General features: G+C 49.3%; 1 protein-coding gene across 2 annotated transcripts; it reads left to right on the top strand.

Annotated features, from left to right (window-relative positions):
• The first annotated feature begins 315 nt into the window (after window positions 1-315).
• VSIG2 (V-set and immunoglobulin domain containing 2) lies at window positions 316-26,845 on the top strand. 2 transcript variants are annotated; one of them, XM_073584877.1, is made up of 7 exons: window positions 316-492; window positions 1,069-1,223; window positions 2,050-2,257; window positions 2,692-2,844; window positions 3,108-3,227; window positions 24,805-24,855; window positions 25,061-26,845. In XM_073584877.1, exons 1-7 carry the CDS (start codon window positions 441-443, stop codon window positions 25,081-25,083), a joined length of 762 nt encoding a protein of 253 aa, XP_073440978.1. In that variant the 5' UTR covers window positions 316-440; the 3' UTR covers window positions 25,084-26,845. The 2 variants fall into 2 exon arrangements, with proteins under 2 accessions (XP_073440978.1, XP_073440977.1); XM_073584876.1 differs by having other exon boundaries at window positions 24,708-24,855.
• Window positions 26,846-26,960: the final 115 nt, after the last annotated feature.

Below are 26,960 nucleotides of genomic sequence, written 5' to 3'. Positions count from 1 at the left end.
AACAGGAATGTAACTACTATAATACTGTCCTTACAGACAGGGCAATACAGATTTTCATACTAGCAGTTACTGTTTATTGTTAGTCTGACACTTTTCAGTTCCTTGTATCTCGGGCAGTAATGCAGAGTGCGGCCTGTGTAACTTGGCTCAGAGCTGTACTCAGTTACTGGCTGTATAAAGCTGAGGAGTAATAAGGAGGTGAGGTGGGAAGATTGTGGTGTTATTATTTTAGGGCAGTTTTTTGAGTTTTGCAGAATTTTTTGTACATATTTAACCCTTTGTTATTCTTCTGGGCACATTATTGTAGGTTGCTCTCAGCATACAGGAGGTAACACGGTCGGTTGTTGACTGCGGTTGGGCCGGTCCAGTGACTCACACAACGGTCGAGGAGATAACAGGTTCTATTTGGCAGAGAGACTGAGCAGCCATCACAGGGCACCATGCTGCTCCACTGTTCCCTTCTTGTAATCATCGGCCTCGCTGCTCATACAGGTGCGTGACTGAATATACGTGATATTGTTATACCGCTAAGGAGGGGGCACAAAGAGGATCTATACTGAGAGTTGTATGGACCCCAGACAATCAGGAATCAAATACACTGACATGTAATATTAATAATGCTTGTGACTGCACACATCGCACACAGATAGATATGACATATATACACACACAGAGGTAGATATATATATATATATATATATATACACACACACATACACAGGTAGATATGACTTATACACATATATATATACACACATAGGTAGATATGACTTATACATATATATATACACACATAGGTACTGATGCTCCAACTGATACATATATTCTGTCCGCCCTCTTCCACCACTAGGGGGAGCTCAAGTAATCTGAATTTGTGAAGGGGTTGTCTACGTAGTATTGTTTTTTCTAAGATGCTTTCCTCATCTCACTCCCCCGAGGTGAAGCCGTTGGTCGTTACTTTCTGGTCCATCTCCACACACAAGAAGTGACTGATTTTCTTTTTCTGGTCATGATCGTTTCTAGATTGTTCTTCCCCTCAGATGTAGTTGTTGTTTCCTTCTTTTCAAGGCTCAGTATCAGTGACAACCCCCGAGAAAACCGTGGTGGGAAAATCCGGCTCTACGGTGATCCTGCCCTGCCTGTACTCCACCACCGTGGGCAATCAGTTTGTGATAGAATGGAAGTTTTCACCTGGGAGCCCCCAAACGTCAAGATGGCAGCAGGTGAGAAGGCGACATAGTCATTTATTTCTTATATTCGTATCTGCTTTATGAAGTGTAATGGCCCTTTAAGAACTACCAGCAGTAAATATAAAGCCTTCAGTTGTCATCTCCTAGTGACCGCTGTTACCAGCAGGGGGCGGCGCCGATGCTCAGTTATTGGGGACTTTGTGGTTTGGGGGACACGTTCTCATAAATGTCACATTCCATCTCTTCTCCCAGATTCTCTTTTTATGTTAATGAGTGAGGCGTAGGTGGCTTGTTAATTAGCGGCACAATGACTTGTCACTTATCACAATCCAAATCTATAATATATGTAATATATACACATGCGGGAGAGAAGCGGGGCTATTGCTGGAGATTACAGACCAGTGAGTGGTACCGATACTGTAATGTGCAGTATTATCCGCCCAAGTCTCCGGCCTCTCTGCCTGTGTCAGTCTCTACTGTAGTGCTGGGATTCTATTCAGGAACCAGTGAGCTCAGGATGAACAGTTATAGCCCCTGTTCTGATATTGTGAGCCAATCCGAGGATGGACACATAATATTGTCACATTTCAGGATTCTGAATTTCTCAGGATACGTAGAATGATTGTTATATTATTACAGGATATTGCACATTATATGAAATATTATATTTTATGCCACTGTATCTTATATTTGGTTACATTATGTAATATGTTAGATTTTATTGCAGTATTCTGTAATATTATGTCCCATGATCACATCTTTCTGTTTTTGTACATTTTGTTACATTGTTTCATTAGTCTTACACTCCGTTACCTTTCTTTACATTATATTCTTACTGTCTTTCTCTTCTTCTATCCAGATTTACTACTTTTCTGATGGAACGACGTATAAGCCGGGGTCCCAGGCCGACCGCCTGAGTACGGTCCAGAACCCCCCGACCTCAGGGGTGGCCTCCATTCAGCTGACCAACATCGCCTGGTTGGACAATGGCTCTTATATTTGTGAAGTGAATAACCCTCCTGATTTCAGCGGCACCGGAGCCGGGGTCATACAGCTCTCAGTCCTCGGTGAGAGGGTCTCCTCCCTCATTAGATGGTTGTCAGAGCCCCCTTATTGCCATTCCCCGACAGTGGTGTAAATAGAAGAGGACCACAAAATCAAACCGAGCCCCCATTATGGTGTCAGATGTAGACCTGTGTTTGTTTCCCTCTTTGCTCCTTTCTGAGAGTTTTTACCTTGGGTGGAAAAGGGGTGGGGGCATAAAATGGGAGCCTCAATATTCCCCGGGGTGAGGGCATAAGATGAGGGCCCCAATATTCACCTGGGGTGTAAAAAGGTGGGGGTATAAAATGGGGCCTCAATACTCACAGGGGGTGGAAAAGCGGTGATGGTCATATAATAGGGGTCCCAATATGTATTTGTCTGGATGAACCCTCAGGGGCCCCGTTACATTTGCTGTCATCCTCTGCAGGACGTGATAAACTGTCTTTTTTATTTCCAGTGCCTCCGACTTCTCCTACTTGTCAGTCTAATGGAAATACTATAACGGGCCAAGACGCCTCCCTGACCTGCTCCTCCACTGGTAACCCCCCACCCATCTACACATGGTCCATGGAGGGCACTAAATCTGCGCTGCTGCCAGGAATGATGGAAAGTATGAAGCTCTGAGGGTGATGGTGGAAATAAGGGGGGACATACAGAATGTGCTGATCTTGTGGCAGATGAAAGACTGGTTTTCAGAGCTGTTTCAGCAGCACAGAGGATTTCAGGAGAGGAGTGTGCTGACCTTGTAGCTTATGGACTGCACAGAGCAGATCATACACTGAGTTACATAGAGGAAGTAGCAGAGTTATTCCAGCTGCACAGAGGATTTCAGGAGAAGGGAGATTAACATGTTGCTCATTTTGTTTTCCGTAGATCAGATGACGGGATCTCTCCTTCTTACGAACCTGTCAGAGCCGATGTCCGGCACTTACCGCTGTACGGCCACCAATGAAATGGGCCAAGCCACATGTCAAGTGACCATATCAGTATCAGGTAACGTCCCTCCGTCTGCTGCACTGACACTGGACCCTGCGCTGTGCGGACCCTCTCTATAGATGCCTATGAAGCAGACAGGTAGGTGGGAGCTCAGTACAGAGGATAGGGGGCCGCACTGAGAAGCCCCTGAGCCGCACATACAGCTCTGCTATAAGTAGCATTATTATGTGAGCACAAAGGAAAAGTGATCACAGAATAGAAGATGATAGGGGACTGTGCTGACAACCAGTCACAGAGACAAGGTGTCATTTCCCGGGTTGTCACTCACAATGTGTCAATGTTTACATTCTGTTTATAATAGAATTTATTATATCTGCAGAGGAGAAAAACAACAATCTGATACACAGCGAGCGCCGTACCGCCTTGTATATATACACTGCACAGTACCACCTCTCCTGCATACATACACTGCACAGTACCACCTATCCTGTATATATACACTGCACAGTACCACCTCTCCTGTATACATACACTGCACAGTACAACCTCTCCTGTATACATACACTGCACAGTACCACCTCTCCTGTATATATACACTGCACAGTACCACCTCTCCTGTATATATACACTGCGCAGTACCACCTCTCCTGTATATATACACTGCGCAGTACCACCTCTCCTGCATACATACACTGCACAGTACAACCTCTCCTGTATACATACACTGCACAGTACCACCTCTCATGTATATATACACTGCACAGTACAACCTCTCCTGTATATATACACTGCACAGTACCACCTCTCCTGTATACATACACTGCACAGTACAACCTCTCCTGTATACATACACTGCACAGTACCACCTCTCATGTATATATACACTGCACAGTACAACCTCTCCTGTATATATACACTGCGCAGTACCACCTCTCCTGTATATATACACTGCGCAGTACCACCTCTCCTGTATATATACACTGCACAGTACCACCTCTCCTGTATATATACACTGCGCAGTACCACCTCTCCTGTATATATACACTGCACACTACCACCTCTCCTGCATACATACACTGCACAGTACCACCTCTCCTGTATATATACACTGCACAGTACCACCTCTCCTGTATACATACACTGCACAGTACAACCTCTCCTGTATACATACACTGCACAGTACCACCTCTCCTGTATATATACACTGCACAGTACCACCTCTCCTGTATATATACACTGCGCAGTACCACCTCTCCTGTATACATACACTGCACAGTACAACCTCTCCGGTATACATACACTGCACAGTACCACCTCTCCTGTATATATATACACTGCACAGTACCACTTCTCCTGTATATATACACTGCGCAGTACCACCTCTCCTGTATACATACACTGCACAGTACCACCTCTCCTGTATACATACACTGCACAGTACCACCTCTCCTGTATACATACACTGCACAGTACCACCTCTCCTGTATACATACACTGCACTGTACAACCTCTCCTGTACATATACACTGCACAGTACCACCTCTCCTGTATACATACACTGCACAATACCAACTCTCCTGTATATATACACTGCACAGTACCACCTCTCCTGTATATATACACTGCACTGTACCACCTCTCCTGTATATATACACTGCACAATGCCACCTCTCCTGTATGTATACACTGCGCAGTACCACCTCTCCTGTATATATACACACTGCGCAGTACCTCTCCTGTATACATACACTGCACAGTACAACCTCTCCTGTATATATACAAGGCACAGTACCACCTCTCCTGTATATATACACTGCACAGTACCACCTCTTCTGTATATATATACACTGCACAGTACCACCTCTCCTGTACACATACACTGCACAGTACCACCTCTCCTGTATATATACACACTGCACAGTACCACCTCTCCTGTATATATATATACAATGCACAGTACCACCTCTCCTGTATATATACACTGCACAGTACCAATCCTCCTGTCCTGTATATATACACTGCACAGTACCACCTCTCCTGTATACATACACTGCACAGTACAACCTCTCCTGTATATACACTGCACAGTACAACCTCTCCTGTGTATATATATACACTGCACAGTACCACCTCTCCTGTACACACACTGCACAGTACCACCTCTTCTGTATATATATACACTGCACAGTACAACCTCTCCTGTACACACACTGCACAGTACCACCTCTCCTATATATAAATAATGCACAGTACCACCTCTCCTGTATATACACTGCACAGTACCACCTCTCCTGTATCTATACACTGCACAGTACCACCTCTTCTGTATATATATATACACTGCACAGTACCACCTCTCCTGTACACACACACTGCACAGTACCACCTCTCCTGTATATATACACTGCATAGTACCAATCCTCCTGTCCTGTATATATACACTGCACAGTACCACCTCTCCTGTATATATACACTGCACAGTACCACCTCTTCTGTATATATATATACACTGCACAGTACCACCTCTCCTGTACACACACACTGCACAGTACCACCTCCCCTGTATTTATATACAATACACAGTACCACCTCTCCTGTATATATACACTGCACAGTACCACCTCTCCTGTATATATACACTGCACAGTACCACCTCTTCTGTATATATATATATATATACACTGCACAGTACCACCTCTCATGTACACACACACTGCACAGTACCACCTCTCCTGTATATATACACTGCATAGTACCACCTCTCCTGTATATATACACTGCACAGTACCAATCCTCCTGTCCTGTATATATACACTGCACAGTACCACCTCTCCTGTATACATACACTGCATAGTACCACCTCTCCTGTATACAGTATATACACTGCACAGTACCATCTCTCCTGCATATGTACACTGCACACTTCCACTTCTCCTGCATATGTACACTGCACAGTACCACCTCTCCTGCATATGTACACTGCACAGTACCACCTCTCCTGCATATATACACTGCACAGTACCACCTCGCCTGTATATATACACTGCACAGTACCACCTCGCCTGTATATATACACTGCACAGTACCACCTCTCCTGTATATATACACTGCACAGTACCACTCCTCCTGTATATATACACTGCACAGAACCACCTCTCCTGTATATATACACTGCACAGTACCACCTCTCCTGTATACATACACTGCACAGTACCACCTCTCCTGTATACATACACTGCACAGTACCACCTCTCCTGTATATATACACTGCACAGTACCACTCCTCCTGTATATATACACTGCACAGTACCACCTCTCCTGTATATATACACTGAACAGTACCACCTCTCCTGTATATATACACTGCACAGTACCACCTCTCCTGTATATATACACAGCACTGTACCGCCTCTTCTGTATATATATACACTGCACAGTACCACCTCTCCTGTACACATACACTGCACAGTACCACCTCTCCTGTATATATACACACTGCACAGTACCACCTCTCCTGTATATACACTGCACAGTACCACCTCTCCTGTATATATACACACTGCACAGTACCACCTCTCCTGTATATACACTGCACAGTACCACCTCTCCTGTACATATACACCGCACAGTACCACTTCTCCAGTATATATACACTGCACAGTACCACCTCTCCTATATATATATACACTCACTGGCCACTTTATTAGGTACACCATGCTAGTAAGGGGTTGGACCCCCTTTTGCCTTCAGAACTGCCTCAATTCTTCGTGGCAGAGATTCAACAAGGTGCTGGAAGCATTCCTCAGAGATTTTGGACCATATTGACATGATGGCATCACACAGTTGGCGCAGATTTGTCGGCTGCACATCCCTGATGCGAATCTCCCGTTCCACCACATCCCAAAGATGCTCTATTGGATTGAGATCTGGTGACTGAGGAGGCCATTTGAGTACAGTAAACTCATTGTCATGTTCAAGAAACCAATCTGAGATGATTCGAGCTTTATGACATGGCGCATTATCCTGCTGAAAGTAGCCATCAGATGTTGGGTACATTGTGGTCATAAAGGGATGGACATGGTCAGCAACAATACTCAGGTAGGCTGTGGCGTTGCAACGATGCTCAATTGGTACCAAGGGGCCCAAAGAGTGCCCAGAAAAAATTCCCCACACCATGACACCACCACCACCAGCCTGAACCGTTGATACAAGGCAGGATGGATCCATGCTTTCATGTTGTTTACGCCAAATTCTGACCCTACCACCCGAATGTCGCAGCAGAAATCGAGACTCATCAGACCAGGCAACGTTTTTCCAATCTTCTACTGTCCAATTTCGATGAGCTTGTGCAAATTGTAGCCTCAGTTTCCTGTTCTTAGCTGAGAGGAGTGGTACCCAGTGTGGTCTTCTGCTGCTGTAGCCCATCTGCCTCAAAGTTCGACGCACTGTGCGTTCAGAGATGCTCTTCTGCCTACCTTGGTTGTAACGGGTGGCAATTTGAGTCACTGTTGCCTTTCTATCAGCTCGAACCAGTCTGCCCATTCTCCTCTGACCTCTGGCATCAACATGGCATTTCCGGCCACAGAACTGCCGCTCACTGGATTTTTTTTCTTTTTCGGACCATTCTCTGTAAACCCTAGAGATGGTTGTGCGTGAAAATCCCAGTAGATCAGCAGTTTCTGAAATTCTCAGACCAGCCCTTCTGGCACCAACAATCATGCCACGTTCAAAGGCACTCAAATCACCTTTCTTCCCCATACTGATGCTCGGTTTGAACTGCAGGAGATTGTCTTGACCATGTCTACATGCCTAAATGCACTGAGTTGCCGCCATGTGATTGGCTGATTAGAAATTAAGTCTTAACACACAGTTGGACAGGTGTACCTAATAAAGTGGCCAGTGAGTGTATATATATATATATATATATATATATATATACACACTGCACAGTACCACTCATTCTGTACACTATATATACACTGCACTGACAGACTTCTCCTGTAGAACCTCTGCAGCGCGTGAACAGCAGAAGAACGGCCTATTTCCAGCAGAGCCGGGGAGTCAGACAAGGCTGCAGCGTAAGCCCAACGCTCTTCAACATTTACATCAACGAGATGGCTACCGCTCTGGAATCTTCCACAGCATCAGGTCTCACCCTCCATGACGGGCAAGTGAAATTTCTGCTGTATGCAGATGATCTGCTGCTTCTGTCACCAACCGAGAAAGGCCTACAAGACAACCTGAAAATCTTAGAGAAATTCAGCTCCACCTGGGCACTACCGGTCAACCTAAAGAAAACCAACATCATGGTGTTCCAGAAGAGAAAGAGAAAATCAGACCAGCACCCTTCATTTGTACTCAACAACTGCGCCCTTACAGGAATGGACAAATATACCTACCTGGGCCTAGAGATTCACCGGTCAGGGAGCTTCAAACAAGCCATAGAGACCCTGAAAGACAAGGCCTGCAAAACCTTCTATGCCATCTGAAGGAAACTCTACCATCTGAAGCCACCAGTGAGGGTCTGGTTAAAAATCTTCGACTCTATCATCACCCCAATCCTCCTGTATGGCAGCGAAGTCTGGGGTCCTCACACCTACCCAGACTGGTCAAGGTGGGATTCCAGCCCAACAGAAATATTCCACCTAGAATTCTGCAAGCACCTTCTCCAAGTCCATCGGAGCACCTCCAACAGTGCTTGCTGGGCCGAGCTGGGCAGATTCCCTCTACACCTAATGGTTCTAAAGAGGGCACTGTCATTCCGGGCTCACCTACGTAGGAGCAATCCAAGCTCCCATCACCATAAAGCCCTGACACATGTAGGTGAAACAGAAAAACCAGGACCCTTGGAACAGCTCACCCAAACCCAACCTGATCAGAACACCAATCACAACAACCTCAGAACACCAATCACAGCAACCTGACAAAAGCCGGAATCAGGCAGATGGTAGACAAAGGCCAGGAGAGGTACTTAAGTGACTGGAAAGAACGACATCATCAGCTCACAGAAACTGACCATGTACCGGAGTCTACAGAGAGACTACAGACTGTCCCCATACCTGGAGAAACTCCCAGACCCCAGAGACCGCAAGATCCTGAGCCGAAATAGAATCAGTGCCCACAGTCTGGCCATCGAATCCGGCCAACACAGGCAGAGCTACAAGCCCAGGGAGATAAGACTGTGCCAACACTGACCAGGAGGCCCTGGAGGATGAAACTTCCTGCTACACTGCTCCAAATACTCAGCAGTGAGGGACACTCACTTCAGGAGACTCTCACATCTCTTCCCGGATTTCATCACCATGAAGAAGGAAGAGAAAACATATACAGTTGTGGCCAAAAGTATTGACACCCCTGCAATTCTGTCAGATAATACTCAGTTTCTTCCTGAAAATGATTGCAAACACAAATTCTTTGGTATTATTATCTTCACAGACAGGCTCTCTGTGTTTCCAGGCTGAGACACTCACACAACCACCTGGCATCCTTTTATATCCGCCTCCCATTATTCATTAGTAACCAGGTGATATACTGACCAGACTAGGCCACATAGGAAAGGTATCTGGGCGAGATATACCTGCCCTCATCCACTATTCCCACATGATTCTCACATATCCCCCCCCCTCTGCTCAGACCACTCCGGTCGAGCAATGACACCCACCAAACAGTGCACTCGGGACAGGGCATCTGCAATCCCCATCTGTACCCCAGGGCGGTGCTCCACCATAAAAGTGTAGGCCTGCAGGGCAAGGAACCACCGGGTCACCCGGCTATTCCGTTCCTTGTTCAAGTGCATCCACTTGAGAGGGGCATGGTCAGTGATCAGCCTGAACTTTCGGCCCACCAGGTAATATTTGAGGGCCTCTAGAGCCCACTTAATGGCTAGGCACTCTTTCTATGACTGCATACTTTTGCTCATGTTTGTTCAGCTTCCTGCTGAGATAGAGGACTGGGTGTTCCACTCCGTCCCTCACTTGTGACAGTACGGCCCCGATACCGGTATCAGAGGCATCCGTTTGTACCACAAACTCGCTGCAGAAGTCCGGAGTCAACAGTACTGGTTGAGAGCAAAGTGCCCGTTTTAGGCTATGGAAGGCTTCTTCAGCCGCTAAACTCCATTTAATCATGACGGATTCTTTCCCTTTTGTAAGATCCGTCAGGGGGGTAGCGATGGCTGCAAAATTGGGTATAATAGCCGGCGATCCCCAGAAAGGCTTGTACCTGCTTCTTGTTGACAGGTTGCGGCCAGTCCTGAACCGCCTGAATCTTATCGAGCTGGGGTTTAACAATACCCCTTCCAATTACATACCCCAAATACCGGGCTTCTTCTAGCCCGATGTGACATTTCTTGGGGTTCGCGGTTAGACCTGCCTCCCACAGGTCGTCAATCACAGCTTGTACTTTCTGGAGATGAGTCTCCCAGTCCAAGCTGTAAATGACAATGTCATCCAAATAGGCCGAAGCGTACTGCCTATGTGGCCTCAGGACTCGATCCATCAGTCTCTGGAAGGTCGCCAGTGCCCCGTGCAGTCCAAACGGCATATACACATACCGAAATAAACCTTCCGGCGTAGCAAATGCCGTCTTTTCTCTGGCAGCCTCCGCCAGAGGGATCTGCCAATACTCCTTTGTTAGGTCCAGGGTCGTAATATACCGGGCTTTTCCTGACCGATCTATTAACTCGTCGACCCGGGGCATAGGGTAGGCATCAAATTTTGAGACTGCATTCAGTTTCCTGAAGTCATTGCGGAACCGGATGGTGCCGTCCGGTTTAGGAATTAGCACAATCGGGCTGGACCAAGCACTGTGCGACTCCTCAATGACTCCTAACTCTAACATTGCCTTCACTTCTCGGGAAACGGCTTCATGGCGCGCTTCCGGGATTCGGTAGGGTTTTACGTGAACTGTGACACCAGGTTCCGTTACGATGTCATGTTTCATTAGCGTAGTCTGCCCGGGTTTTTCTGAGAAAAACTTTTGGTTGTGAAGTAGAAACTGCCTGACCTCAGTCTTTTGCCGCTCCGAGAGAGTCTCTGCAACCCGTACCTCCGGTACAGTATGCGAGCAGATGGGACGGGCCAGCTCCGCTGACAAGGCAGACCGATCTTTCCAGGGTTTTATCAGATTTACATGATAAATCTGTTCAGGTTTCCGTTTACTTGCCTGGTATACTTTGTAGTTTACTTCACCAACTCTTTCCTTGATCTCAAAGGGGCCCTGCCACTTTGCCAGGAACTTACTATCCACCGTGGGGACCAGGATCAACACCCTATCTCCGGGTGCAAACGTACGGATCTTGGCGCCCCTATCATAGATTCTTTTTTGGGCTCCTTCAGCCTGCATCATTTGTTCTTTGACGATAGGCATAACAGCCGCAATACGGTCCTGCATTTGTGTGACGTGATCTATCACCGTTTTAAATGGAGTGACCTGACCCTCCCAGGTTTCTTTTGCGACGTCTAACAATCCGTGAGGACGTCGGGCGTACAATTACTCGAAAGGCAAGAATCCCGTGGAAGACTGGGGTACTTCCCTGATGGCAAAAAGCAAATACGGAAGTAAATAGTCCCAGTTCTTCCCATCCTTGTCTATCACCTTTCTCAGCATCTGCTTCAGAGTTTTATTGAACCGTTTGACCAACCCGTCTGTTTGAGGGTGATACACGGATGTGCGTAACGGTTCGATTTGTAACAATCGGCAGAGCTCCTTCATTACCCTGGAAATAAAGGGGGTCCCCTGGTCTGTGAGTATCTGTTTTGGTATACCGACCCGACTAAACACATGCACCAGTTCCTTGGCAATCGTCTTGGTGGCCGTGTTACGCAAAGGGATGGCCTCCGGGTAACGAGTGGCATAATCCAAGATGACCAGGATATGTTGGTGTCCACGTGCAGACCGTGGAAGCGGCCCAACTAAATCCATCCCAATCCTCTCAAACGGGACTTCAATAATAGGTAGGGGTACCAAAGGGCTACAGAACCGGGGCTTAGGTGCAGAGGCTTGGCAGTCAGGACAAGACTCACAATATACACGAATATCGTGATGCATGCCTGGCCAAACAAAACAGTGTAATATCCTTTCGGTGGTTTTCTGGACTCCCAGGTGACCTCCCATCACATGTCCGTGGGCCAGGTCCAGCACCTGCCGCCGGTAGGGTTTTGGCACGACTAATAGTTGCACCGTGTCTTCCCCCTTTTTATCTGATAGAGTAAATCATTCTCCAAAACCATGTAAGGATATGCCAGCCTAGAGCCAGGTTCTACGGGTACCCCATTTATCACTTTTACATTTGTCCTAGCCTGAGAAAGGGTAGGATCCTTTATTTGCTCGCTTTGGAAGTCATCTTTATGAACTTCTAAATCCGGCAAACGGGGAGGTGGACGGCTGTCGGCCTCCTCCTCTTCCTCGGGCTCCTCCGTATCACCCGACATGACTGAAAACGGGAACTGCGAGTCTTCCGGGGAGACCTCTTCCAGGGGTTCGGGACCCACACGCGCCCTGGGAGAAGAATCATGTACACTATTACCCTGAGGTATCAACTGATTCTCCCACAATTGCCAGAAGTGGGGAAAATCCCGGCCCAGGATAACATCATGCAACAACGCCGGGACGAGTCCCACTTTATGTTGCACAGACCCATAGGAAGTAGTAATGCATATGACCGTGGTGAGGTACGAACAGGTGTCTCCATGCACACACGTTACAGAAAATTTGTCTGATGGTCCAGTCGGGGCTGACACCAGACTGGCCTTCACCAGAGTCACCACACTTCCTGAGTCTAACAATGCCACCACATTTTTTCCATCAACAGTTAAATCACACAAGTGTTTCTCCACATCCTTTTGACCAGCATTCACACTCACTACCCGTGCAACCATAGACATGCGGTTTTTAGAGTCTGTGACGTCGCACTGCATGGGTTCAGTCGTGAGCGGACAGTTCGCAACAATGTGTCCCATCTCTTGGCAGCGGAAACACCTAATGGGCCCCTTGCTTAGACCATAGTTCGCTACTCTCGGCCTCGCAGTGCGGGCAGTCCCGTTTTCCTCCCCCACTGTCTTAGGGATTTTTCCTTCTCCCCTACTCCCTGGAACAGTCTTACCGGTTCCACGTGGAGATGATGAAGAACGAGGTGGGGTAGCGTCATCTCGGAGTCCTTCCGCCACGGAGTAACGTTCAACCAGATCCACCAGTTGGCTTACCCACTTCCTCAGGGCTGGCGGTAGGGCTCTCAGGTATTTGTCCATGACGACTCTCTGGATTATCTCTGGCGCTATCAACACCTCGGGTTGCAGCCACTTCTTCGTCATGTGGATCAGGTCGAACATCTGTGACCGCGGTGGTTTATCCGGCTGATAAGTCCATTGATGCACTCTCTGTGCACGGACAGCGGTCGTCACTCCCAGCCGGGCCAAGATCTCGGCTTTCAGTTTGTCAAAGTCCTGCGCGGCTTCAGGTTCTAAGTCATAATAAGCCTTTTGGGCTTCACCGGAAAGAAACGGCGCAATCAGGCCGGCCCATCGTGCCTTCGGCCATTTTTCTCGCACCGCCGTCCGTTCAAACGTGGTCAGGTATGCCTCGACATCATCTTCGGTCGTCATCTTCTGCCAGTACCGACTCACGTGAATCACTCTCGACTCGGCTTCCAGGTTAACCTCAGGTAAGCTTGCCAAGCGCTGCGCCACCTGCTGGAGAAGCGAACGATCGGTAACTGTCATGTCCACCAACTCCTTCAGCTGGGCCATCATCACCCGATTAGCTTCTTGCTGGACGGCGGTGGACTGTACCAGCGCTTTCACCACATCCTCCATGCTCATGCTTCCCACGTGATGCCCGCGTTCTCCACCACAATGTGATAAAATACTCCGGGATCGCCTTTGCTGGGGTCAAAGGTCACGTGCGTTCAGCATGAAACTCAGGCGCACAGCCGGGGTCCGGGTATAACTGACACTGGGTCAGGTTTATTAACGGTGAAAGCAATGCAAAAGGAAATAAAACATAAAACAAACCCTTGCCTGTCCGGCACTAACTAAACAATGGACAACCTAACTACCAACTGGCGGGCTTCTCCCGTCCAGCCAAACCACAGTTGCAGTGGGCACTGCTTTCACTCACGTGTGTCTCTCACACAGGCTCTCTGTGTTCCCAGGCTGAGACACTCACACAACTACCTGGCATCCTCTTATATCCACCTCCCATTATTCATTAGCAAGCAGGTGCGATACTGACCAGACTAGGCCACATAGGAAAGGAATCTGGGCGAGATATACCTGCCCTCATCCACTATTCCCACATGATTCTCACATCCTGTATATATACACTGCACAGTACCTCTCCTCCTGTCCTGTATATGTACACTGCACAGTACCACTCCTCCTGTATATATACACTGCACAGTACCACTCCTCCTGTCCTGTATATATACACTGCACAGTACCACTCCTCCTGTCCTGTATATATACACTGCACAGTACCACTCCTCCTGTATATATACACTGCACAGTACCACTCCTCCTGTCCTGTATATACACTGCACAGTACCACTCCTCCTGTATATATACACTGCACAGTACCACTCCTCCTGTCCTGTATATATACACTGCACAGTACCACTCCTCCTGTCCTGTATATATACACTGCACAGTACCACTCCTCCTGTATATATACACTGCACAGTACCACTCCTCCTGTCCTGTATATATACACTGCACACAGGCTCGGACTGGCCCACCGAGGTACCGTTGGATCCCTCGGTGGGCCCCGCCCCCGAATGTCACTGTCACTCACTGGTCGCTCGTACCCAGGGGCAGGGCCGGCGTCAGCACCCGGGCAAGTGCCGGGGCCCTGGCGAGATGGGAGGGCCCACTCACGCTGTCTGGGATACCCGCCAGCCGCTGCCACGCCCCCCATGTACTGACCCCATCCTGCGCCCTCCGCGAGGGACCCACGCAGTGACGCAGCCCCTTACAGCCAGCAATGATCATCACTTCCTTCAGCTGTAATCTTGTGTGCGGTGCCAGCACAGGACCTGTGATGAGGTCACAGGAGGGGAGGAGTCGGGTCACATGATCAGGGTGGCTGCAGAACCCTGCTGTGCTGGTCGCTTTTCATTATGGTGCTGGTCTGGATGGATGAGGTAACGTTTATGTGTGGGACAGTGGGGTCAGGGAGGGGTTTACAAGGTGGATGTAGCAGAGCCGTGTGTGTACTTGTGTGGGGTCAGGAGGGGTTTACATGGTGGATGTAGCAGAGCCGTGTGTGTACTTGTGTGGTGTCATGAGGGGTTTACAAGGTGGATGTAGCAGAGCCGTGTGTGTACTTGTGTGGGGTCAGGGAGGGGTTTACAAGGTGGATGTAGCAGAGCCGTGTGTGTACTTTGTGTGGGGTCAGGGAGGGGTTTTACAAGGTGTATGTAGCAGAGCCGTGTGTGTACTTGTGTGGGGTCAGGGAGGGGTTTAACAAGGAGGATGTAGCAGAGCCGTGTGTGTACTTGTGTGGGGTCAGGAGGAGTTTACAAGGTGGATGTAGCAGAGCCGTGTGTACTTGTGTGGGGTCAGGAGGGGTTTACAAGGTGGATGTAGCAGTGCCGTGTGTGTTCTTGTGTGGGGTCAGGAGGGGTTTACAAGGTGGATGTAGCAGAGCTGTGTGTGTACTTGTGTGGGGTCAGGAGGGGTTTACAAGGTGGATGTAGCAGAGCCGTGTGTGTACTTGTGTGGGGTCAGGAGGGGTTTACAAGGTGGATGTAGCAGAGCCGTGTGTGTACTTGTGTGGGGTCAGGAGGTGTTTACAAGGTGGATGTAGCAGTGCCGTGTGTGTACTTGTGTGGGGTCAGGAGGTGTTTACAAGGTGGATGTAGCAGAGCCGTGTGTGTACTTGTGTGGGGTCAGGAGGGGTTTACAAGGTGGATGTAACAGAGCCGTGTGTGTACTTGTGTGGGGTCAGGAGGTGTTTACAAGGTGGATGTAGCAGAGCCGTGTGTGTACTTGTGTGGGGTCAGGAGGGGTTTACAAGGTGGATGTAGCAGAGCCGTGTGTGTACTTGTGTGGGGTCAGGAGGGGTTTACAAGGTGGATGTAGCAGAGCCGTGTGTGTACTTGTGTGGGGTCAGGAGGGGTTTACAAGGTGGATGTAGCAGTGCCGTGTGTGTTCTTGTGTGGGGTCAGGAGGGGTTTACAAGGTGGATGTAGCAGTGCCGTGTGTGTACTTGTGTGGGGTCAGGAGGTGTTTACAAGGTGGATGTAGCAGAGCCCTGTGTGTACTTGTGTGGGGTCAGGAGGGGTTTACAAGGTGGATGTAGCAGAGCCGTGTGTGTACTTGTGTGGGGTCAGGAGGGGTTTACAAGGTGGATGTAGCAGTGCCGTGTGTGTACTTGTGTGGGGTCAGGAGGGGTTTACAAGGTGGATGTAGCAGAGCCGTGTGTGTGCTTGTGTGGGGTCAGGAGGGGTTTACAAGGTGGATGTAACAGAGCCGTGTGTGTACTTGTGTGGGGTCAGGAGGGGTTTACAAGGTGGATGTAGTAGAGCCGTGTGTGTACTTGTGTGGGGTCAGGAGGGGTTTACAAGGTGGATGTAGCAGAGCCGTGTGTGTACTTGTGTGGGGTCAGGGAGGGGTTTACAAGGTGGATGTAGCAGTGCCGTGTGTGTTCTTGTGTGGGGTCAGGAGGGGTTTACAAGGTGGATGTAGCAGAGTCGTGTGTGTACTTGTGTGGGGTCAGGAGGGGTTTACAAGGTGGATGTAGCAGAGCCGTGTGTGTACTTGTGTGGGGTCAGGGAGGGGTTTACAAGGTGGATGTAGCAGAGCCGTGTGTGTACTTTGTGTGGGGTCAGGGAGGGGTTTAACAAGGTGTATGTAGCAGAGCCGTGTGTGTACTTGTGTGGGGTCAGGGAGGGGTTTAACAAGGAGGATGTAGCAGAGTCGTGTGTGTACTTGTGTGGGGTCAGGAGGAGTTTACAAGGTGGATGTAGCAGAGCCATGTGTGTACTTGCGTGGGGTCAGGAGGGGTTTACAAGGTGGATGTAGCAGAGCCGTGTGTGTACTTGTGTGGGGTCAGGGAGGGGTTTACAAGGTGGATGTAGCAGTGCCGTGTGTGTTCTTGTGTGGGGTCAGGAGGGGTTTACAAGGTGGATGTAGCAGTGCCGTGTGTGTACTTTTGTGGGGTCAGGAGGTGTTTACAAGGTGGATGTAGCAGAGCCGTGTGTGTACTTGTGTGGGGTCAGGAGGGGTTTACAAGGTGGATGTAGCAGAGCCGTGTGTGTACTTGTGTGGGGTCAGGAGGGGTTTACAAGGTGGATGTAGCAGAGCCGTGTGTGTACTTTGTGTGGGGTCAGGGAGGGGTTTAACAAGGTGTATGTAGCAGAGCCGTGTGTGTACTTGTGTGGGGTCAGGGAGGGGTTTAACAAGGAGGATGTAGCAGAGCCGTGTGTGTACTTGTGTGGGGTCAGGAGGAGTTTACAAGGTGGATGTAGCAGAGCCATGTGTGTACTTGTGTGGGGTCAGGAGGGGTTTACAAGGTGGATGTAGCAGAGCCGTGTGTGTACTTGTGTGGGGTCAGGAGGGGTTTACAAGGTGGATGTAGCAGTGCCGTGTGTGTTCTTGTGTGGGGTCAGGAGGGGTTTACAAGGTGGATGTAGCAGTGCCGTGTGTGTACTTGTGTGGGGTCAGGAGGTGTTTACAAGGTGGATGTAGCAGAGCCGTGTGTGTACTTGTGTGGGGTCAGGAGGGGTTTACAAGGTGGATGTAGCAGAGCCGTGTGTGTACTTGTGTGGGGTCAGGAGGGGTTTACAAGGTGGATGTAGCAGAGCCGTGTGTGTACTTGTGTGGGGTCAGGGAGGGGTTTTACAAGGTGGATGTAGCAGAGCCGTGTGTGTACTTGTGTGTGGTCAGGAGGGGTTTACAAGGTGGATGTAGCAGAGCCGTGTGTGTACTTGTGTGGGGTCAGGGAGGGGTTTAACAAGGTGGATGTAGCAGAGCCGTGTGTGTTCTTGGGTGGGGTCATGAGGGGTTTACAAGTTGTACGGAGCAGAGCCGTGTGTGTACGAGGTGTACGGAGCAGGGCCGTGTGTGTACGAGGTGTACGGAGCAGAGCCGTGTGTGTACGAGGTGTACGGAGCGAAGCCGTGTGTGTGTACGAGGTGTATGGAGCAGAGCCGTGTGTGTACGAGATGTACGGAGAAGAGCCGTGTGTGTACGAGGTGTACGGAGCTGAGCCGTGTGTTTATGGAGCGGAGCAGAGCCGGGGGTGTACGGAGTGAAGCTGCGTGTGTACAAGGTGTATGGAGCAGAGCCGTGTGTGTACGAGGTGTATGGAACGGAGCCCTGTGTGTACGGAGCTGAGCCATGTGTTTATGGAGCGGAGCAGAGCCGGGGGTGTACGGAGTGAAGCTGCGTGTGTACAAGGTGTACGGAGCGGAGCCGAGCGTGTACGAGGTGTATGGTGGGGAGCATTTATACCTCCCGAGTCCCAACTGTCCCGGATCCAGCGAGACAGTCTCGATTTTGAAAGAGAGACTGCCCCAGTCGGGAGCATACTTTCCCCGCGGGACACAGGAGTACACAGCGGAGCCCCAAGGAGCAATTTAAAACTTGCACGTAACGTTCTACCGGAAGTGACGTGCTGGAAGCTGACCAGAAATTAGGTCATTTCAGTAGGAGATTGTGACGGAACCATGGAGGCACTTCAGGGAATGCTTCAGATCCATCACCGTGTCCTCCTCTGACAGCGGACAGCGAGATCGCCCTGGAATCAGGGATGTCGGCCATGTGAGCGATCATGATATGTCCTGCACCAGGAGGCTCAGGTGGGCACTACAATGGGAGCTGGGCTGCTATAGTATCTTAATAGAATTTTTCTTTCTCTGTTTCTTTCTCTCTCTGTTCTTTCTCTCTAATCTTTTTTTTCTCTCTCTCTGTTCTTTCGCTCTCTGTTCTCTTTCTTTCTGTCTCTGTTCTTTCTCTCTGTCTGTTCTCTCTTTCCTCTCTTTCTTTCTCTCTCTCTGTTCTTTCTTTCCCCTCTTCCTCTCTGTTCTTTCCCCTCTTTCTTTTTCTCTCTACCTCTCTGTTCTTTCTTTCCCCTCCTTTTTCTCTCTCCGTTCTTTTTTTCTGTCAACTCTTTTTCTCTCTCCGTTCTTTCTTTCCCCTTTTTTCTCTCCCTCTCTGTTCTTTATTCCCCTCTTTCTTTCTCTTTCTTTCTTTCTTTCTCTCTCTGTTCTTTTTTTCTGTCCACTCTTTCTTTCTCTTTGTTCTTTTTCTTTCTTTTTTCTCTCTGTTCTTTCTTTCCCCTCTTTCTCTATCTGTTCTTTCTTTCTTTACCCTCTTTCTTTCTCTTTCTTTCTGTTCTTTTCTTTCTCTCTCTCTGTTCTTCCTTTCTTTCTCTGTTCTTTATTTTCTTTCTTTCTCTGTTCGTTCTTTCTATGTTCTTTCTTTCTTTCTCTCTCTGTATCTTTCTCTGTTCTTCCTTCCATTCTTTCTCTTTCTTTCTCTGTTCTTTATTTCCCCTCTCTTCTTTCTTTCATGCGTACACTACTAATCAGTAGCCTCCATCACATGAACGTGTTTTGCCACAGAGCGAGTGTCCGTGTGGATCACATGCGTGTCCGTGTGATCCACACAGAGAGAAGTCCGTTTTTGGCCGTCACCACGGATGTCACACGGCATGAGTCGTGGTATGTGTTAAGGGGGGGCCAACTGAGACTTTTTCGCCCGGGGCCCTCAAAAACCTGGAGCCGGCCCTGCCCAGGGGTGGGATTCAGAGGGTTCTCCCCGGTTCGGTGGAACCGGTTGTTAAAAAAGCAGCCAGTTCCCCGAACCAGGGAGATTCACAGCCGCGATCCGGTACTTTGATGTTCCTGCAGTGCAGCCGGCAAGGAGCAGGAGCAGAGGAGGACTCTTGCTCTGCTTCCTAGTCCCGCCCGCCGCGCCGGATACCGCGCATTGATACGTCGGGTCGTTCTCTGCTCTGTCTCTGACTACCGGACAGAGCACAGCACACCCCGGAGGCCCCCGCCCCGCGCACTGATTCCTGCGCGCAGTGCGGCATTGGCGGGTAACTGGAGCTCGCTGGAGGAGTCACCGCCACTGCCCAGACTTGTCAAGTCAATGTGAGCTGAGCCCAGGCAGCGTGACGGACCGGTGATTTGCGCACACCCGGAGGCCGGAGGAGCAGGACGGGCGGTGCGGGGCCTGGCCATCCAGGAGGCCTCAACCGCGGCCGTGGGATTACAGTGACAGTCTTCTTCTTCTTCAGAGTCAGACGCGTCGCAGCCTGTCGCCTGTGTATCTGGTACACAGGCCAACGCCGGGTCAGTGAGTTACTGTCTGTATGTGCTGCGTATTGGGGACCTGTGCTGCCTACTAGGGACCTGTGCCTGCCTATTGGGGACCTGTGCTGCCTATTAGGGACCTGTGCTGCCTACTAGGGACCTGTGCCTGCCTATTGGGGACCTGTGCTGCCTACTAGGGACCTGTGCCTGCCTATTAGGGAACAATGCTGCCTATTAGGGACCTGTGCCTGCCTATAGGGGACATGTGCTGCCTATTGGGGACCTGTGCTGCCTATTGGGGACCTGTGCTGCCTATAGGGACCTGTGCTGTCTATTGGGGATCTGTGCTGCCTATTGGGGACCAATGCTGCCTATAGGGAACAATGCTGCCTATTGGGGACCTGTGCTGCCTATTGGGACCTGTGCTGCCTATTAGGGAACAATGCTGCCTATTAGGGACCTGTGCCTGCCTATTGGGGACCTGTGCCTGCCTATTGGGGACCTGTGCTGCCTATAGTGACCTGTGCTGTCTATTGGGGACCTGTGCTGCCTATTGGGGACCAATGCTGCCTATAGGGAACAATGCTGCCTATTGGGGACCTGTGCTGCCTATTGGGACCTGTGCTGCCTATTGGGGACCTGTGCTGCCTATTGGGTACAATGCTACCTATTGGGGACCTGTGCTGCCTATTGGGACCTGTGCTGCCTATTGGGGACCTGTGCTCCCTATTTGGGACCAATGCTGCCTATTGGGGACCAATGCTGCCTATTGGGAACAATGCTGCCTATTGGGGACCTGTGCTGCCTATTGGGGACCTGTGCTGCCTATTGGGGACCTTTGCTCCCTATTGGGGACCAATGCTGCCTATTGGGGACCTGTGCTGCCTATTGGGGGACCTGTGCTGCCTATTGGGGATGTGTGCTACCTATTGGGGACCTGTGCTGCCTTTTGGGGAGCTGTGCTGCCTATTGGGGAGTTGTGCTGCCTATTGGGAACCTGTGCTGCCTATAGGGACCAATGCTGCCTATTGGGGACGTGTGCTACCTATTGGGGACCTGTGCTGCCTTTTGGGGACCTGTGCTGCCTATTGGGAACCTGTGCTGCCTATTGGGAACCTGTGCTGCCTATAGGGACCAATGCTGCCTATTGGGGACCTGTGCTGCCTATTGGGGCAGCTAATCGCCCGGGTACCGGGAGGCTTTCGCCGCTAAGACCGGCAGGCAGCAACGCTGCCTGGCTGGTCCGGGTGAATTTTAGCCCCTCCTGCAGATACGAACGCTTCGATTGGCTGGGCTGTGTAGCATCTACCATGGAACTCTTGTTGGGACAAAGTGATCACTATACCCCCTACGTCAATCCTTGGGGGTGTAGATTCCAAAATGGGGTCACTTTTTAACTTCAAAGTAACACAGGTCAGATTTGCAAAAAATGGCCTGGGCATTAAGGTGAAAACAGGCCTGCGGCCCTAAAGGATTAAATGAATCGTAGTGCGGAAAGATCTGCAGCATATGAACAACGGTGCAGCTTTTAGTTGAATTAGGATGCTGAAATGATGCAGATTTGACGTGGGATATACGGCAAAAGAACCCATGGTGTAATTCCGCGGTCTCAAAGCCTAAATGTTGAGTTGTACATTACTGTAGGTGGGCCCCTAAAATTAATTCCCTTGGTGGGCCCTAGACACCCCAGTCCGACCCTGACTGCACAGTACCACTCCTCCTGTCCTGTATATAAACACTGCACAGTACCACTTCTCCTGTCCTGTATATTATACACTGCACAGTACATCTCCTCCTGTATATATACACTGCACAGTACCACTCTTCCTGTTCTGTATATATACACTGCACAGTACCACTCTTCCTGTTCTGTATATATACACTGCACAGTACCACTCCTCCTGTATATATACACTGCACAGTACCACTCCTCCTGTCCTGTATATATACACTGCACAGTAACACTCCTCCTGTCCTGTATATATACACTGCACAGTACAACTTCTCCTGTCCTGTATATTATACACTGCACAGTACATCTTCTCCTCCTGTATATATACACTGCACAGTACCACTATTCCTGTTCTGCATATATACACTGCACAGTACCACTCCTCCTGTATATATACACTGCACAGTACCTCTCCTCCTGTTCTGTATATATACACTGCACAGTACCTCTCCTCATGTATATATACACTGCACAGTACCTCTCCTCCTGTATACATACACTGCACAGTACCACTCCTCCTGTGTATATACACTGCACAGTACCACCTCTCCTGTATATATACACTGCACAGTACCACTCCTCCTGTATATATAGACTGCACAGTACCACTCCTCCTGTATATATACACTGCACAGTACTACCTCTCCTGTATATATACTGCACAGTACCACTCCTGTATATATAGACTGCACAGTACCACTCCTCATGTCCTGTATATATAGACTGCACAGTACCACTCCTCCTGTATATACACACTGCACAGTACCTCTCCTCCTGTATATATACACTGCACAGTACCTCTCCTCCTGTATATATACACTGCACAGTACCACTCCTGTGTATATACACTGCACAGTACCACTCCTCCTGTATATATACACTGCACAGTACCACCTCTCCTGTATATATACACTGCACAGTACCACTCCTGTCCTGTATATATAGACTGCACAGTACCACTCCTCCTGTGTATATACACTGCACAGTACCACCTCTCCTGTCATGTATATATACACTGCACAGTACCTCTTCTCCTTCTGTCCTGTATGTATACACTGCACAGTACCACTCCTCCTGTCCTGCATATATACACTGCACAGTACCACTCCTCCTGTCCTGTATATATATTGCACAGTACCACTCCTCCTGTCCTGTATATATACACTGCACAGTACCACTCCTCCTGTCCTGTATATATACACTGCACAGTACCACTCCTCCTGTATATATACACTGCACAGTACCACTCCTCCTGTCCTGTATAAATAGACTGCACAGTACCACTCCTCCTGTGTATATACACTGCACAGTACCACCTCTCCTGTCATGTATATATACACTGCACAGTACCTCTTCTCCTTCTGTCCTGTATGTATACACTGCACAGTACCACTCCTCCTGTCCTGCATATATACACTGCACAGTACCACTCCTCCTGTCCTGTATATATATTGCACAGTACCACTCCTCCTGTCCTGTATATATACACTGCACAGTACCACTCCTCCTGTCCTGTATATATACACTGCACAGTACCACTCCTCCTGTATATATACACTGCACAGTACCACTCCTCCTGTCCTGTATATATACACTGCACAGTACCACTCCTCCTGTATATATACACTGCACAGTACCACTCCTCCTGTCCTGTATATATACACTGCACAGTACCACTCCTCCTGTCCTGTATATATACACTGTACGGTACCACTCCTCCTGTCCTGTATATATACACTGCACAGTACCACTCCTCCTGTATATATACACTGCACAGTACCACTCCTCCTGTCCTGTATATATACACAGCACAGTACCACTCCTCCTGTCCTGTATATATACACTGCACGGTACCACTCCTCCTGTCCTGTATATATACACTGCACAGTACCACTCCTCCTGTCCTGTATATATACACAGCACAGTACCACTCCTCCTGTCCTGTATATATTGCACAGTACCACTCCTCCTGTCCTGTGTATATACACAGCACCACTCCTCCTGTCCTGTATATATATTGCACAGTACCACTCCTCCTGTCCTGTATATATACACTGCACAGTACCACTCCTCCTGTATATATACACTGCACAGTACCACTCCTCCTGTCCTGTATATATACACTGCACAGTACCACTCCTCCTGTCCTGTATATATACACTGCACAGTACCACTCCTCCTGTCCTGTATATATACACTGCACAGTACCACTCCTCCTGTCCTGTATATATATTGCACAGTACCACTCCTCCTGTCCTGTATATATACACTGCACAGTACCACTCCTCCTGTCCTGTATATATATTGCACAGTACCACTCCTCCTGTCCTGTATATATACACTGCACAGTACCACTCCTCCTGTCCTGTATATATACACTGCACAGTACCACTCCTCCTGTCCTGTATATATATTGCACAGTACCACTCCTCCTGTCCTGTATATATACACTGCACAGTACCACTCCTCCTGTATATATACACTGCACAGTACCACTTCTCATGGACAGTGCAGAGCTCATTGTCTTCCCTCTCGTTTTGTTTTGCAGGCGTTGGTTCCGCTGGGGCGGTAGCAGGAGCTGTGATCGGGGTTCTCCTGGCGCTGATCCTGATCGCTGCCATTCTGTTTTATTTGCTCTGTTACAGGAAGAAAAAACAAAACAGCAAAAATCCTGATCACCCCGGAAATGAGATCAGGTTTGTATCAGTAACGGGCTTCGCTCAGGGGTCACATCTGGGGTCCTCTGCTGTTATGTATCTTCTGGACATGTCCGGGGACATTGGGTGATAGTCAATATGGAGGACTACAATCGGTGCTCGTTCTGCAGTGCCCAGTTTTCTGCACACTCGCAATGGTTTCCAGGCACGGTGTGATAACAGTTTCTTCTTATCATTCCCTCAGGGAAGATGCGGTATCTCCGATGATGAGCGACGAGCAGAGGGGGTCGAGGAACTCACAGAATTCCCGAGGATCCCGAGATGGAAGCGAGAAGCAGGTGCGAGTCGTGTAATGTACAATGATGTGAGAAGACGAGGAAATGTGCAGAAAATGGACAGAACCGCTGCATCATCCCCAAAACCTGTGTGCAAAGATGGTGATGATCTGCCCCGTGGGTCGCAGATAGGCCCTGTTCACATTGTATGAGAAAACGCACATTACAGGAGGACGTGGTCACATTGTCTTCTGATTTGCATGGTGGCTGTGAAAGCTGATTTGCCCACTGAGCTCACAATCACTGGACGCGTCTTCACTGTACTTCGGATAATCTGAATGTCAGTGACATGAGGCTGCTGAAAGGAGAGGAAGGAAATTATGAAATCATTGTGCCCATGAGGCACCTCTGACAGAGTAGAGAACAAGATAACAAAAGTAATTGCCCCTCTAACTAACAGTCTGATCATGAAGTCCCTTATGAATCTACATGCCAGATTTGGGAGGTGCAGCCCTAACGTCAAGTCCTCAGCCCCCATCACAGCTAGAAGATTCACAACCACTGTGCTGCATCCACAGTCCCACTCAAACCACAGTGCCTCATTCACTGTGCTTTGTCTACAGCCATAGTGTTCCCTCCACAGTCCTGATACCACAACCAGAGTCTCCACCTCGGCCGCGACCACGACGCCTCCAACCTGACCGCGACCATGACACCTACACCCCAGCCACGACCAGAGCATCTCCATCACATAGCGTCTCCATCCTGGCCACAACCACATCGTCTCCACCTCGACAGCAATCACAGCGCCTCCACCTCGATCGATCCCAGCTTCTCCACCCCATTCACGACCAAAGCATCTCCACCCCAGTCACAACCGCGGCGCCTCCATCCCAGCTTCTCCACCCCAGTCACAACCACAGTGTCTCCACCCCAGCCGCAACCACAGCATCTCCACCCCATCCACGACTAAAGCGTCTCCACCCCATCCACGACCACGGCGCCTCCATCCCAGTCACAACCACAGTGTCTCCACCCCAGCCGCAACCACAGCATCTCCACCCCATCCACGACCAAAGCATCTCCACCCCATCCACGACCAAAGCGTCTCCACCCCATCCACGACCAAAGCGTCTCCACCCCAGTCACAACCACAGTGTCTCCACCCCCCAGCTGCAACCTCGACCTCTCCACCCCATCCACGACCAAAGCGTCTCCACCCCAGTCACAACTGCAGCGCCTCCACTCGGCAGCGATCACAGCGCCTCCACCTCACTCGATCCCAGCTTCTCCACCCCAGCCACAAACACAGCCTCTCCACCCCAGCCACAACCACAGCGTCTCCACCCTGTCCGCGATCACAGCATCTCCACCCTGTCCGCGATCACAGCATCTCTTCCACATCCACAACCACAGTGTGACATAAAGCCTCCTCCACAACCTCACCCAGTGTATGTGACTTTCCTGCCCTCTGAGACTCGTGGTGGTTTTCAGATTTGTGAAAATAATTTCTTTGATTAATACATGAGATAATCGAGGTCCGGGCCGGGTCTCTCTCATTCTCCTGAATGAAGGTGAAGAGTGGATGCTGCGGTTTCTTTTTGCGCTTGTTCTGGATCTTTTTAACGAATCCGCTTTATGAAGGGTGATGGTGGATCCAGACACAATGTATCATATAATCTATACCTAGTATATGCTGTATCACTGCTCCGCTCCCCACAAACAAACAAATTAAAAAAAATAAGTTCCCAGAATTGTCCTCGGTCTCTGTTCTACTTCACATTATGCCCCATGCTCCACTCACACCCAGAGCTGCATCCAAATCCAGAATTCTCAGTGGCATATACTCCATTCCCATCCAAAGCTGCA

The sequence above is a fragment of the Dendrobates tinctorius genome, unplaced genomic scaffold (genome assembly GCF_039654945.1).
Source record: "Dendrobates tinctorius isolate UK_male_01 unplaced genomic scaffold, ASM3965494v1 ptg000086l, whole genome shotgun sequence".
Lineage (NCBI taxonomy): Eukaryota > Metazoa > Chordata > Amphibia > Anura > Dendrobatidae > Dendrobates > Dendrobates tinctorius.
Note: the sequence above shows the minus strand (reverse complement) of the source record. Positions and strands in the feature narration are given on the sequence as shown.

Excerpts from the sequence above, each read along its gene's own strand:
- VSIG2 (XM_073584876.1), top strand. The coding sequence starts at position 441 with ATGCTGCTCCACTGTTCCCTTCTTGTAATCATCGGCCTCGCTGCTCAT. Across the intron at positions 1,224-2,049 it reads AAACGTCAAGATGGCAGCAG|ATTTACTACTTTTCTGATGG; the intron begins GTGAGAAGGCGA and ends TCTTCTATCCAG. Across the intron at positions 2,258-2,691 it reads CATACAGCTCTCAGTCCTCG|TGCCTCCGACTTCTCCTACT; the intron begins GTGAGAGGGTCT and ends TTTTATTTCCAG.